Here is a 12,052-nt window from a genome sequence, read left to right as displayed (position 1 = left end):
TAAGTAACGCCTCATTGGAAGGCTGACAAAGCCTGCCATCAAAGAGAAGACAACACACAAAAAAACAACAGAATCAAATAACTGTTTATCTTGTTTTCGGAGCAAAAACTTGATAAAATACAAAAAGAAGAAGGATAGGGCAAATTTGGAAAACATTTGAAATTTTTGAAAACGAACAAAACCAAAATCAAGAAAAACCCATTTGAATCAACTGAAATCACAAAACAGCTACTGTTACACTTGCAAAGGAAGTCATTGAGACCCATCATTATCCAGAGTTTCATACGACAGCAAGTGCAAATACAGGCATATCATTTAAAAAAGTCAATTAAATTTTGCAAGAAAACGGCGTCATTTGCAGCTCCTGTCACCGCACTTTGAGATTCAAGTGTAGTTAATCTCTTATTTAATGTCAATAATTACACATGTCAGTAAGATGTCATTGATGGGATAATGTGAAAAGACAGCAAATTAACCTCACAAATGGAAATCGTCCAAAAAAGTTTAAAATGTTAAGAAGTCTTTTAGCATCAAAGCTTAAAAACCATTACTTAATTGATGAATTAGCCTCAAACACTAAAGTTTAGTTCCTAGGAGAGGTGACGCAACCTATCTCGTTTCTGAAGCTACACGCCAAGACGAGAGACACAGTAAAAAAAGCTAGAAGAGCTTGAAAAGCCAGCAACTTTTTTGAAAACCATTTTTATAGAAAGTCATAATAAGCACAAATTTTAAACTAGAAACTAACATATAACTGCAAGGGATGCCAAGTGAACTTATTATCTTTGAGACTACGTCAATAGGCTGCAAATTAATCTCAATACAGGCGGAAATAAAAGTTTCGCGAACAATTTTACGCAAACAGCATTGAAACCAAATTCCCTGAATTTATGTATGATCATTCGCCTGTGCTTACACGTACATTTGATTTGTAAAAAAATGAGCTTCGATTTGAAATCATTCGGGTAATTGTTTTACAGAAAAACAAAATGGCAAAAGTTTTCTTAAAATTTTTTTGATTATAAATGAAATCATTTAACCAAAACTAATCTCGCTATTGCTGCGCATCCATTAAAACCAGCTAGTCTTCAAAGTTTCACGAAATAGCTGACTTGACATTAAGTCGTTGTACTAAAAAGAATGGACTTATAATGGATAATTATCGAGTTTCGTTAGCGAAAAACAACGTCTACGTACCAACTCAAATCATCAGATAGTTTCATTAATATCTCCTAAGATAAAAAACCATACCTTCAATTAATTAGGATCAGTCAAACTTGATCAGTACAAAAAGGACAACAATTGGCTGCAAAACTCGAGAATTTAATAGAAATATACGCAGAGTTTTTCGCAATAAAAACAAGAGTTGAACTCAGAAAATATATTTACTCATTGGGTCTCATCTGAAATTCAAATGGGATCTCTCAGTAAACGAAGCTCAAACTGAAAAATAGCCGGCAGATTGCCGGAAAATAAGCGCCTTTGACGCGCACAATGCACATCGGGAATGAGTTTTATTCTGCTTTTTTAGTGTCAAAAAGTGTTCTAATTTGACGTGCAGTTTCAGTTAGATTCTAAAATTACACTTAATTCTACTGAAAGCTAATAAGCTTCATACTGATATCAGCTAGCAAACACTAATGAAATTTGATGACCTAATTCTCAATGACTTATTGAACAGGTTTTATCGGTTTATCCCGTCTTTTTGATTTTGCCCTTTTGACTTTGTCCGTATTCACTATATTGCGTTATTCAATGCAATAAAGAAATTAAAATGCATTCAGTTGAAACAGTGAGTGAAGTAAATCAGAAGTTGAATTCCAAATTGTGATTTATGTAAAACGAAAAACGTGATAAAAACATAAAGCGAAATAAAAAAAATATAGCAGGTCAAGTCCTGAAGTACAATTCAAAAATTTTTTTATTGACTAAACAAAAATCTAGACCTAGGACGGACTAAGAGTGGATTGGGAAAACCAGTTATAAAAGAATCAGATAAAAAACCAAAATCAATGTCAAAATGCCGCTAGCGAGACCAAAAAACCGCGAGCGAGAAATGTAAATCTGATTCCAACCAAAAAAACAAGGCCTAGAATGAACTATGAATGGATTGGGAGAACCATTTAGAAAAAAAAACCGATCCAGAAAATCGAAAAAACCAAAGTAAAAATCAAAGTGCAATTGCCGCATGTGAAAAAAAACCACTAGCGAGAGAGCGAATTTTTGATCAAACAACGTTTTCTCACTCTACTTTAAAATTAATACGAAAAATATCACGCCGCAAAAACACTCGCTCCATTTCCTGTTTCGGCGTGACCAAAATCACTACTGCAATTTGACTTCAAAAATCATGAAAATGTGTGAAAAGTTCTTTAAAAAAAGACAGCGCCCGAATACAATTCAAAATCTTTGAATTGAAAAAAACCAAGAGAAGGCCAATAATAGCCCCGGCTATCGCTGTGCGGCTATTAAAAAAACAAAGAGCACCGCAATAAAGCTCCGCTCATCTTACAGCTTCGCAGCTATAGAATTATTTTTTGGCTTATCTAAACTTTCCCTGTATGTTTTTGCATAGATAGATGCTGTAAGAAATAAGATTGTGAAAAACATTAAGAAAAAAATCCGTTCCAAAAAAATAGTAAAAACCGAAGTGAAATTGCTGCATGTGAACAAAAAACCACTATCGAGAGAGCGAATTTTTGTTCAAACACTGTTTTCTCACTCTACTTTAAAATTAATACGAAAAAATATCACGCCGCAAAAGCACTCGCTTTTTCGCTCCATTTCCTGTTTCGGAGTGACCAAAATCATTGCTCCAATCTGACTTCAAAAATCATGAAAATATGTGAACAGATCTTTAAAAAAAAAAAAGACAGCACCCCAATACAATTCAAATTCTTTGTATTGTAAAAAAGGAGAGCGCATAAATAACAGCCGTTTGAGAGGCTGACGGTGGCTATTAAACAGACTAGTCAGTAATTGAAATGAAATTGCAAAAATAAAATCCGAAGCCTTCTTCATTGCAAAACTCAAAGAAGAGACCAAAACCGGCCTTGCCAGCACTGCGCAGCGTAACTTTTTCGGATAGTTGCGTAGTAGATGATCTGGCTAACCAAAGTTTCAAAACAACCAAAGTAAATGTTACCATTGTGAAACACCGATTTAAATTAACCAAAGGCTGCCATGCCAAACCGGTAGTTCGAGATCCTTTTTTGGGTACTCGAGGTAAACATAGACCTGATCTGAGTAATCGTTCATCGTGTCAGCAGTTTCCTTGTCTGCGATACCGGCCTAATTGGAGACTGCAGAATTATATTTGGCGTCCTTTTCAAATCTAAAAATAAATAATGATGAATTTTCAAATTTTTTACCAAAATTGTCGGCTCAAAGAATTCGGAAACTCTTTTATCTTTAAACGTAAGACCATCAAGTCTCTCGTGAACAATTTAATCATATTTTGATCAATACTGATCAACATTCTAGCCTAAATTACAAAAAGTCAACGGAAGTGAGGCTAACGTTCACAAACTTTTTAGCCTCCCTTACTTCTCGGAAAAGAAGCTCCGAAAAACCTTTTCAATTAAATATTCTACGCTTGACAAGCTTTCTATTGATAAAAATCATAACTCGGTACGGCTAATGTATCGATCAGCAAAAATTAACAGCACAAAAAACAGTTGAACATAAAGTTCTTCGACCACAAGAATTTCAACAAAACATCCAAAAGTTGCAGTTTATTGCAATTTCAACAGCTCAAGTTTGAACAAAAGCTCGTTCATCAGAAACACGCAGAAAAATATCATTTTTTAATGATCAGCTCTAGAGTTTCCTCATTTCCTAAAATTAAATTTTAGACACGGTTTAACAGAAACTAGCGTGTCACTGTACTCGTCTCAAAGATCAAAGCAGAAAATTATCACAAAAAAATATCCAAAAACAAAAAAATTTAAGTCAGTATTACCCATTTTTAACTGTAAACTATTAGAATGGTGGCAAAGTGATGGTCGCCAGCAATATCACCAAACCTTTTGCGTGTTGATATATCTCAAAACCCAACGAGTGACGAAAGATCTCTCGAGTGACCCAACGAGTGACAAAAGAAAAAATGGTTCTCCATAATATTAGCCCCAAAAATTATACCAAAATGTTGCTGTACTTTTAAAACTGCATTTTATCTTGACAGATAACAAACATAAAAGAACAAATCCGTGATGCGTCAGTGCTATTTGGATATCTGATGTCTGATAACATATTGGCATTGTTTCCAAGTGAAAAAAAAACATTAAGAAACGTCTATTCTTAATCTCAGTTGTTTTCCTATAAAAAAGTAAGCTGTTTCTAATCCTGTTTACAAAAGAAGTTTTGTTTATTATGCATAAAAATTATATATATTATTTTAAAAGTAACCGTTTTCGAGGCAAAACTCGTAAAAGACGAAATCGTTCTGTGAAGTTTTTAAAATTTAAATATATATAGATATATAGATATATTAGTTTTGAGAACAACAAACAATAGGTTCCTCTTGTGGGTATCAGAGACAGCTTTTACATTTATCAAAAATTGTTGATTAGAAGATTGTTTCTTTTTCTAAAGATAAAGGTTCAGCTTCCAGAGCTAATTGAGGCTCAAATTTCCCCAAAAACATAAGATTTTACAAAAATGATCAAATCATTTAGCGGCTAGATCAGATTCTTAAATTAAGTTGGATACGATGGCGGATAGCTATCAAAATTTTTGAGGAGCAAGATGGGGCTAGTCTCAAGCTTAACTATTAAAAACTTACGCTGGAAAAAAACATTCGCCAAATTTCACTCATTAAGTTGCCAATGTCCGAAAAATCGAGTATATGTACTCGATTTTGTCGGGCATTTTTACGATCAGTGTTTCAAGACAATAGTTCTAAGCGAGTTTAGAAACTAGGATTCATTCACTTGCTTTTCACAGCTCATTTTGTGACTAACGTGAAATTTTGGCAAATAGTTTCCACACTATTAACTCCTTCCAAACAACTTTAGGTCAATTACACCGAAATGAAAGAAAGCTCAATTGCTGATTAGTCGGAAACTTTCCTATAATAAATGCGGATTAAAACCAGTTTTGCGGGTGAACAGACAAAACAGTCCCGGACAAAACAGTCCGAATAGCAAAATATTCCCAGACAAAACAGTCCCAGACAAAATAGTCCGAACTAAAGATAAAGCTAAGCATATTCGCAACAAAAAACAACAAAACTCTTAAGTTATTCATGTAATTATATTTCAATAAGCAAATATGAAGCTGATTACAACATACTTTTGCCAAATAATGTATTTTGTAACGAGTTTTTGGTTTAATCCTAATTCATCAATTAAAAGCAATGCATTCAGAAGCTTAACTCATAGATTATGCTTGATAATTGTTTGTAGATTAGATTTGTAGTTGTTCCGATACTTATTTGGGACTATTTTGTCTGGAACTATTTTGTTTGGAAATATTTTGCAATTTGGGACTATTTTGTCTGGGACTGTTTTGTCCGAGCACGATTTTGCGATTACCGATCATTGTTCACAAGAACAATTAAAATTTGGCTAATAAAGTATTAGGCTAATTACATGTTCAAAGTTGTGGGAATGGCTTCCGTTTTTCCGAGAATATTGGTGTCAAAAAGTAAGCATTTTCCGCGATATACGTAATTAAATTCCATCGTAGATAACGGTATAATATGCGAAAACTGAATTTTGTCACTCGATTCTAGAAAAGGCAAAATTTGATGGAGTTGGCCTTTTCCGAAATCGGCCACGTAATGATAACTGATTCTAACGTTCCAAAGAACCAAAACGATTGAACAAAAATATAACCGCTTACCGTGGGACAATTTTGCATAAATGAAAAGAAAGACTTACAATAACCACTTCATACTTCGTTCGAGAGCAATTAAAAAGCTCATTACTCAGCCAGTGTTCCTGCTTGTGCCATAAATATCTGCAAACATCCGACTAGCATTGGATGAACTGCTCTCAACTCGCATGGAGTTGGCTCTCGTAGTCGTCAGCTTAAGCTTAGGTGGTCGCTGTTCACACCCCAGTGAGTACACATACTGGGTGAGGGCATAAGCGGAGAAGGGGTAAACTTAACCAGAGAAATTGCCCCAAAACATTCAATCGTGGATTGCGTGGTGGTGGCGGTGGTGGTGGGGGGGGGGGGGGTTGGGGGTGGCTTGGTCGGGGGTGGGTGGGGGGAGGTTGGAGAAGTGAGGTGGCACACAATCCCCAAGAAGAGCTGCTCTTCACACCATAAATTTATGTCTAGTTGTGAATTGCATACTTAGAATGGCAAGGCTCTTATAGAACTTCTCAGCAACTTAATGCCCTTGGGCTTTCCCAGTTTATCAAGAGAAAAATTCCGGCAATTGGTCGTTTAGACGAACAATTGTTAGTACGAAAAATTGCATTAATAAGAAAAGGACTTAAATAATTAATAAACCATCGCTACTAGCAACAAGAACAGTTGGTATCGTAGACAAAACTCAATTGAAAACTGACAACAGATAAACAACATCAATTTATTGCAAAAAAAGTTCACTGCTGAACCATAAATGCCAAATCACCCATTAGCAAATAACTATTGGGTAGAGGATATGGTTTAGGACTTAAGAGGGAAAGCGTTTCCTTTTCAAGGTCAACCTCCTGAACAACTACAAAACCTGCCAAATTAGTCTCAATTATGTCCATTTCGCATTCTGCGTGGTTGACTGCGAGTAATTTATTCACAAGTTCGGGTCCAACTTTGACAGGAACTAATTTCTTTTCATACTCCTCAGGCTCGGCATCAAAAGGCAAACATGAGTTTGACAAAACAGGAGCTCCAACTTTGAATATTTCAATCTCCTCAAAGCTAACTTCCATTCGATGGGGGTTTAGAGCGTTTTGATATCCAAAAAAGTACTCGTGAACTCTTTTGTCTCGACTTTCTTTCCTGTATGCTGAACTGCGTTCGACAACTCCGCCTGATTTGGGTAGAAGAACAACTTTGATCTTAGGAAGGGCTTTCTTGAGCTCGTTGTAGAGACGCTCCTGTTCTAGTACCACAACAACGTCCACCTAAGTAAACACTTGTAATGAAGCAATCAACTAATTACATTCCAATCATATACAAGTGGGTTCAGAAGAACTCCAAAAACTCCAAACTTTAAATTTATCATTCCACATGATAGATTTATTTTTGCGTAGTGTTTAAAGCTGGATAAAAATTGAAAAATTATCAAATGACCTTTTCATTAAAAATGAATTTTCAAACATTTCAAATTGCGAAAACTGATTATTTGCTCACTAATCAACAGACGATCTTTTTCCAGTACCACAAAAAAGCCCGCCTATATAGATTGATCAGTATAATGGATCATATTCAAATCAGATCCGAAAAGCCAGTTCCTCATTTCCTCATAGTCACTCTCATTCGATGCTACTCTTTCGCTTAATCTGCTTTTGAGGTGCTAGTAATAGCTTGGTAGTAATTAATTCCTTCAAAATTATTTATTGAAACTTACCAACTTGAGAATTCACCGTTCGATCATAAAGAAGCTCGAACAATCATCAGCTTAGGAAGACAAAAGCTTTAAAACCTGGCTAACCTGAAATTCTTTGGCAGCATGTAACAGCGAATTGTACCCTACACCTTTGACAAATCCGCACGTATTGATGAACAACCCTCCTATATCTGCCCGTCTGCTTTTAGAACACCGCAAATGAAACACAGTGGCCAATAGACTAATGTTGTGATCGTAATATTTGGCATTGGCTTCTGGTGATACGTGGCCAAAATGGTAGACCACAGGGTTCTCATTGATAAAAGCTCCTACTGGATCTAAAGGTTTCTCTGGTACCACGGCTCCAAGGGTTCCCGGAATTGATACAGTGCCCTGAAAGCATTTCCAATTGTACATACTAGAAAATATACTGTAGCAATACAGTTGAAAGCAACCTTTAAGCTCCATAATATGCAAATTTTGCAAAAACCCACCCAAATAGACGCACTTTTGCTCCAGTGATTCTGAATCGCATTCAGCTATCTCACTTTCATGATTTATTACTATTTTTTAAATGCCCTGTTTTACAACTGAAGTCTTTGCTATTGTTATACACTTTTGAGCAACTATTACAAACCAATTTTATAATCTCTAAAAACTTTTCCTCATTTTACTTCAAATTTATAAACACATCAAAAATTATAGTTATTTTTGTGAATGGTTATTCAACAAGAAAAGATGCAATGACAATAACCTGGCCGACATCCAAATCGACAAAAGTGGGTCTCTGTCCGACACGCAGTGCATAGTTGAGGAGAATGCGACAGAGGGTAGTCTTGCCAGAGTCAGTAGGACCACAGATCATCACCTGCATTCAATTCCAATCAGTTTAGTTAATTCGACAAATGATTTTGCCATGCCATCAGTCACAAAATGATGACAAACACTAAATATGTCACAAAAAGCCCCCCCCCCCATCTGAACAAGCCATCAACACAGCACAACTGAACATTTGTTTATTCAAAGAAGCTTATTGAAGCAAAAAAAATGTTCAAGTAGAAAGGAGAGGAACCGATGAGTAGTAGCCTGTACTGATTGAAAAACTAACAAAGATCATCAAATAAAATAGAATAGCAGGCATATTTTTTCTGCAGAAGCAAAAAAATGACACTACATTTTCATTGTCACATATCCAATCAACTCACCTTAGGTCCCCTTGATCCGTTTTCTTCTGCAGCATTTCTCATTTGCTCAAGCACAGCATGTGTATTCACATACATTACCATAGGTGTATCTTTAGATACATACTCTCCCTCAGTTTTACCCGCAATCTTCAATTTGCAACCATGCCATGTAAACACTGCAATCTTAGAACCAGCCTCAAATTTGTACTCAATAGTTTGAAGCAGTTCAGCTCCGTATATTTCAGCTTTTCCATTAGTAATATGCAGAACAACAGTTTCATTTGTTTCAACTTCAAATCTCAACTCGGATTCTTTGCCCAAAACATACTCACGGAACTCAAGAGGCTCCTCTGACGATTGAGCCATGTTAAACCTGAAATCGATATTTTTACAAACAAATGAGGAAAAAGTTAAACCCAACTTATAATCACTGAGCATTTATAATAACATATATTATAAAAAAACACATACAGACGGGATTGCTCTTTTAAAAATTATTACTGAATTAATTGCATTTTTAAAAATTGTGTCACAAATTAGTTTTTTAAATTTTAAATAGCCCTAGTGAGCCGTGCCAGCCCTGAGTAAAAATTTGGTGTCATTAGGGAAGATGTTTTTTAGGGAAGAAACAAGAGGGGAGATTAATTTTGGGATTTCTTTTTTACAAAATTTATAATTTTTGTAAAACTGATACATATTAGTAAGGAAAATATCGGCTACCCGATATTTATAACAAAAAACCCGGAATAAACTATAAACAAACGACTGGGCGTGATATTGCTCAACTTCGGGAAAAGTTGGGACACTTATGCTATCGTCATTCTGCTTTTACACCACTAGTTCTTGGCTCCATCAAAAAAAATATTTCTCACACTGGCTTTAGGAATTTTTTGAAAGTATAAAAATTAGAAAATTTGAAATATTTGGTCCGCTGAATAATGACAAAAAGCAGGAAAGTTAGTTAGTGTGCTCTTGCAGCCCTTTTTTTCGTATCCACTCCCCGTTGACATTACCAAAATGGTGCTCCTAGATCTGAAATGAGCAAGTTTGGAAGCAAATTTCCCATGACGACAAAGTCGTCATAAGGTAATAAAGGCTTCGCTCCACTTCGTTTCGAAGCCTATCACAGAACATACTATTCATTCCTAATTAGCAGCGCTTTGGAGCTACTTACTTTTCATCCAAAAATATCCATAATAATAGAAAAAATCACGCCTTTAACACTGTTCAAATACTAGTACCTATTATTAACCTATTTCAAGAAACTATTTTTAATTTAAATATATATTAACCTATTTCAAGAAACTATTTTTAATTAAAAAATATCAGTCAATTTTGTTCAGATGAGTCTATTTAAAAATGATTAGAACACAAAAAAATCAGTTGCAATAAGATTGTTCGCACACGAAAGCCATTCAATATAATGCTAAATCTGCACAAAATACTCCAAAATATAAAATCAAAATCGGCTGTAATATTGCAAAACATAGCTACGATAGATTTCCAGATCTGTAGCGCGAAAACATTCAGAAATCGAATTGCTCAAAATAGTAATTAAGAGAAATGGGAAACTACGTATTCCGGCATGCCTTATTCACAGCAATAAATTGTTGATGAGCGAACTTTTTCCACTTCATGTACGCAAATGCCATTGAGTCTTATTAGAGGTTTAGAAACTATTCACGGAATATTAACAGAAATTCGCTCCAATGACAAAAAAAGGTCACCACCAAAATTGAGATTTAGTATACAAAATATTAACGGAAAAGCCTGCTGATTTTAAACTCTTGTGAGAGCGCAATAAGCCTGAAAAGAAAGACAGGTTTTCTTATCTCCTTAAAGTAAAGAAAAAAAATGGCTTCAGAAAGTCATTCTTGAGAGGTGTTGTTAAGTTACGTGCGAACAAAAACTTAATCAAGAGAGTGTACAAAACTTGCTCATTTAAGAGTGAAAATAATTTAATGCGCATAATTCAGTCGAAATTGCATCAAAGAATGAACAAAAAGCCGATTTGAAAAAGATCGTGACAACGTATTTTTCTAACAAAAAACTTGATGACGTAATTGAACAATCCGCAAGAAATATCCAATAAAAAGAAAACCCAGAAGTATTCCGGAAGCAACTCGAAGCACTACAAAAAAACCGTAAAGGCAGCCGAAAGCAAAATCTTTTGTCTTAAAACATTCATTCTTTACTTCATCAGTTTTGATTAGAATACTTGGTTAAAAGTTACACCCCTGTCATAACGAAAAAAATTTGAGCATCAGCATCATTTAAATAAGCTTAAAGAAGAGCCGCCTCGATTTAAAACTTAAAACGTATTTTGATGGAAAAAATCACTGTTCTGTTGAGACTTTAAACCGCAAAATTTCGTTTGAATAGAAACGTTTGGTTTCATTTTACATAGAGAAATCTGGTAACATTGAAAAAGAGCCAAAATTATTATGATAGACATACACTTATGCTCAAAAAACAGATTGTGCCCAGATGTGTGAAGAAATAACCCATCATAATGGTTTTAAAACTTAGAACTGCGCGACCCAAATTTTTTTGAGTTTGTCGTAAAAGCAGTTAAGGCAAAATTAAGATATATTTCTCGCTTGAAATGAATTTGATCTATTGAAAACCTATTGATCATGAAACGGTGAAGGAAATAAAAACCAAAAAAGTAAACGGTCATTTATAACCAAAAGCAAGACTCAAGAAAATTTGCAAACAAGCTATTAGTCGAAACTTTCATTCCAGTCAGCTGCACTATATTGAATGAAATTAATCGCAAACCAAAAAATTGGAGAAACTATCTAAGAAAAATGCTAAAATCAATTAGTTTTTCATCAACTGATAAAAAGCAATTGAATAAAATTAAAATTACCTATCTCAAAACAAGGCAGAGTCCTAGAACATGCTAGAACGCGGAGAACACGGACAGATAGTAAAAAAGAAACAGACTACTTTGTAATTTTTAAAGTTAAATTGGAAAAAAATGAAGCAGAAAAAGAAGGACGTTTCATTATTTAGTATAGGAGGCTTAGAAAAACTACACAGCCATTCTCCTGCATAAACAAAACTATCGAAAGCTTCAAACAATTAAGATATTCTCGAAAAAAATTCAACAAAAATGTCAAAAGTGAAGCAACTCAACAAAAATGCCAAAAATGAAGCAAATTTTCACCAAATTTTAGCGCGGTAGAAGAGAAATAAGTGGGGCAAAACATTGCATAAAAAGACTGCAACACTTATAAACTTGCTACAAAATTTAGTTTATTAACATGAAATTTAAATTACTGACGGTGCACAGAAATACTTCCTAGTAATCAAAATCGAAATACAAACAAAAAATTGTGAAAAACTTTGACAAAACCAT

General features: G+C 34.7%; 2 protein-coding genes across 2 annotated transcripts in view; both read right to left on the bottom strand.

Moving 5' to 3' along the window:
• Positions 1-5,898, bottom strand: part of LOC142351012 (sodium/potassium/calcium exchanger 3-like) — a 48,154-nt gene extending 42,256 nt beyond the window's left edge. The window contains exon 1 of the mRNA XM_075403058.1: positions 5,883-5,898. The gene's annotated coding sequence lies outside the window, so the exon portion shown is untranslated. The remainder of the gene's footprint in view (positions 1-5,882) is intronic.
• A 594-nt stretch (positions 5,899-6,492) lies between these two features.
• On the bottom strand, positions 6,493-9,057 carry LOC142351210 (polyribonucleotide 5'-hydroxyl-kinase Clp1-like). The gene is made up of 4 exons (XM_075403339.1): positions 8,710-9,057; positions 8,259-8,372; positions 7,610-7,897; positions 6,493-7,079 (listed from the first exon to the last, which is right to left on the bottom strand). Exons 1-4 carry the CDS (start codon positions 9,052-9,054, stop codon positions 6,558-6,560), a joined length of 1,269 nt encoding a protein of 422 aa, XP_075259454.1. The 5' UTR covers positions 9,055-9,057; the 3' UTR covers positions 6,493-6,557.
• Positions 9,058-12,052: the final 2,995 nt, after the last annotated feature.

This window comes from Convolutriloba macropyga, chromosome 12 (assembly GCF_964194025.1).
Source record: "Convolutriloba macropyga chromosome 12, txConMacr16.3, whole genome shotgun sequence".
In the NCBI taxonomy this organism is placed as follows: Eukaryota; Metazoa; Xenacoelomorpha; order Acoela; family Convolutidae; genus Convolutriloba; species Convolutriloba macropyga.
This window is presented reverse-complemented; position numbering and strand designations above follow the sequence as displayed.

Excerpts from the sequence above, each read along its gene's own strand:
- LOC142351210 (XM_075403339.1), bottom strand. The coding sequence starts at position 9,054 with ATGGCTCAATCGTCAGAGGAGCCTCTTGAGTTCCGTGAGTATGTTTTG. Across the intron at positions 8,373-8,709 it reads ACGGATCAAGGGGACCTAAG|GTGATGATCTGTGGTCCTAC; the intron begins GTGAGTTGATTG and ends AATTGAATGCAG. Across the intron at positions 7,080-7,609 it reads ATGCTGCCAAAGAATTTCAG|GTGGACGTTGTTGTGGTACT; the intron begins GTTAGCCAGGTT and ends GTGTTTACTTAG.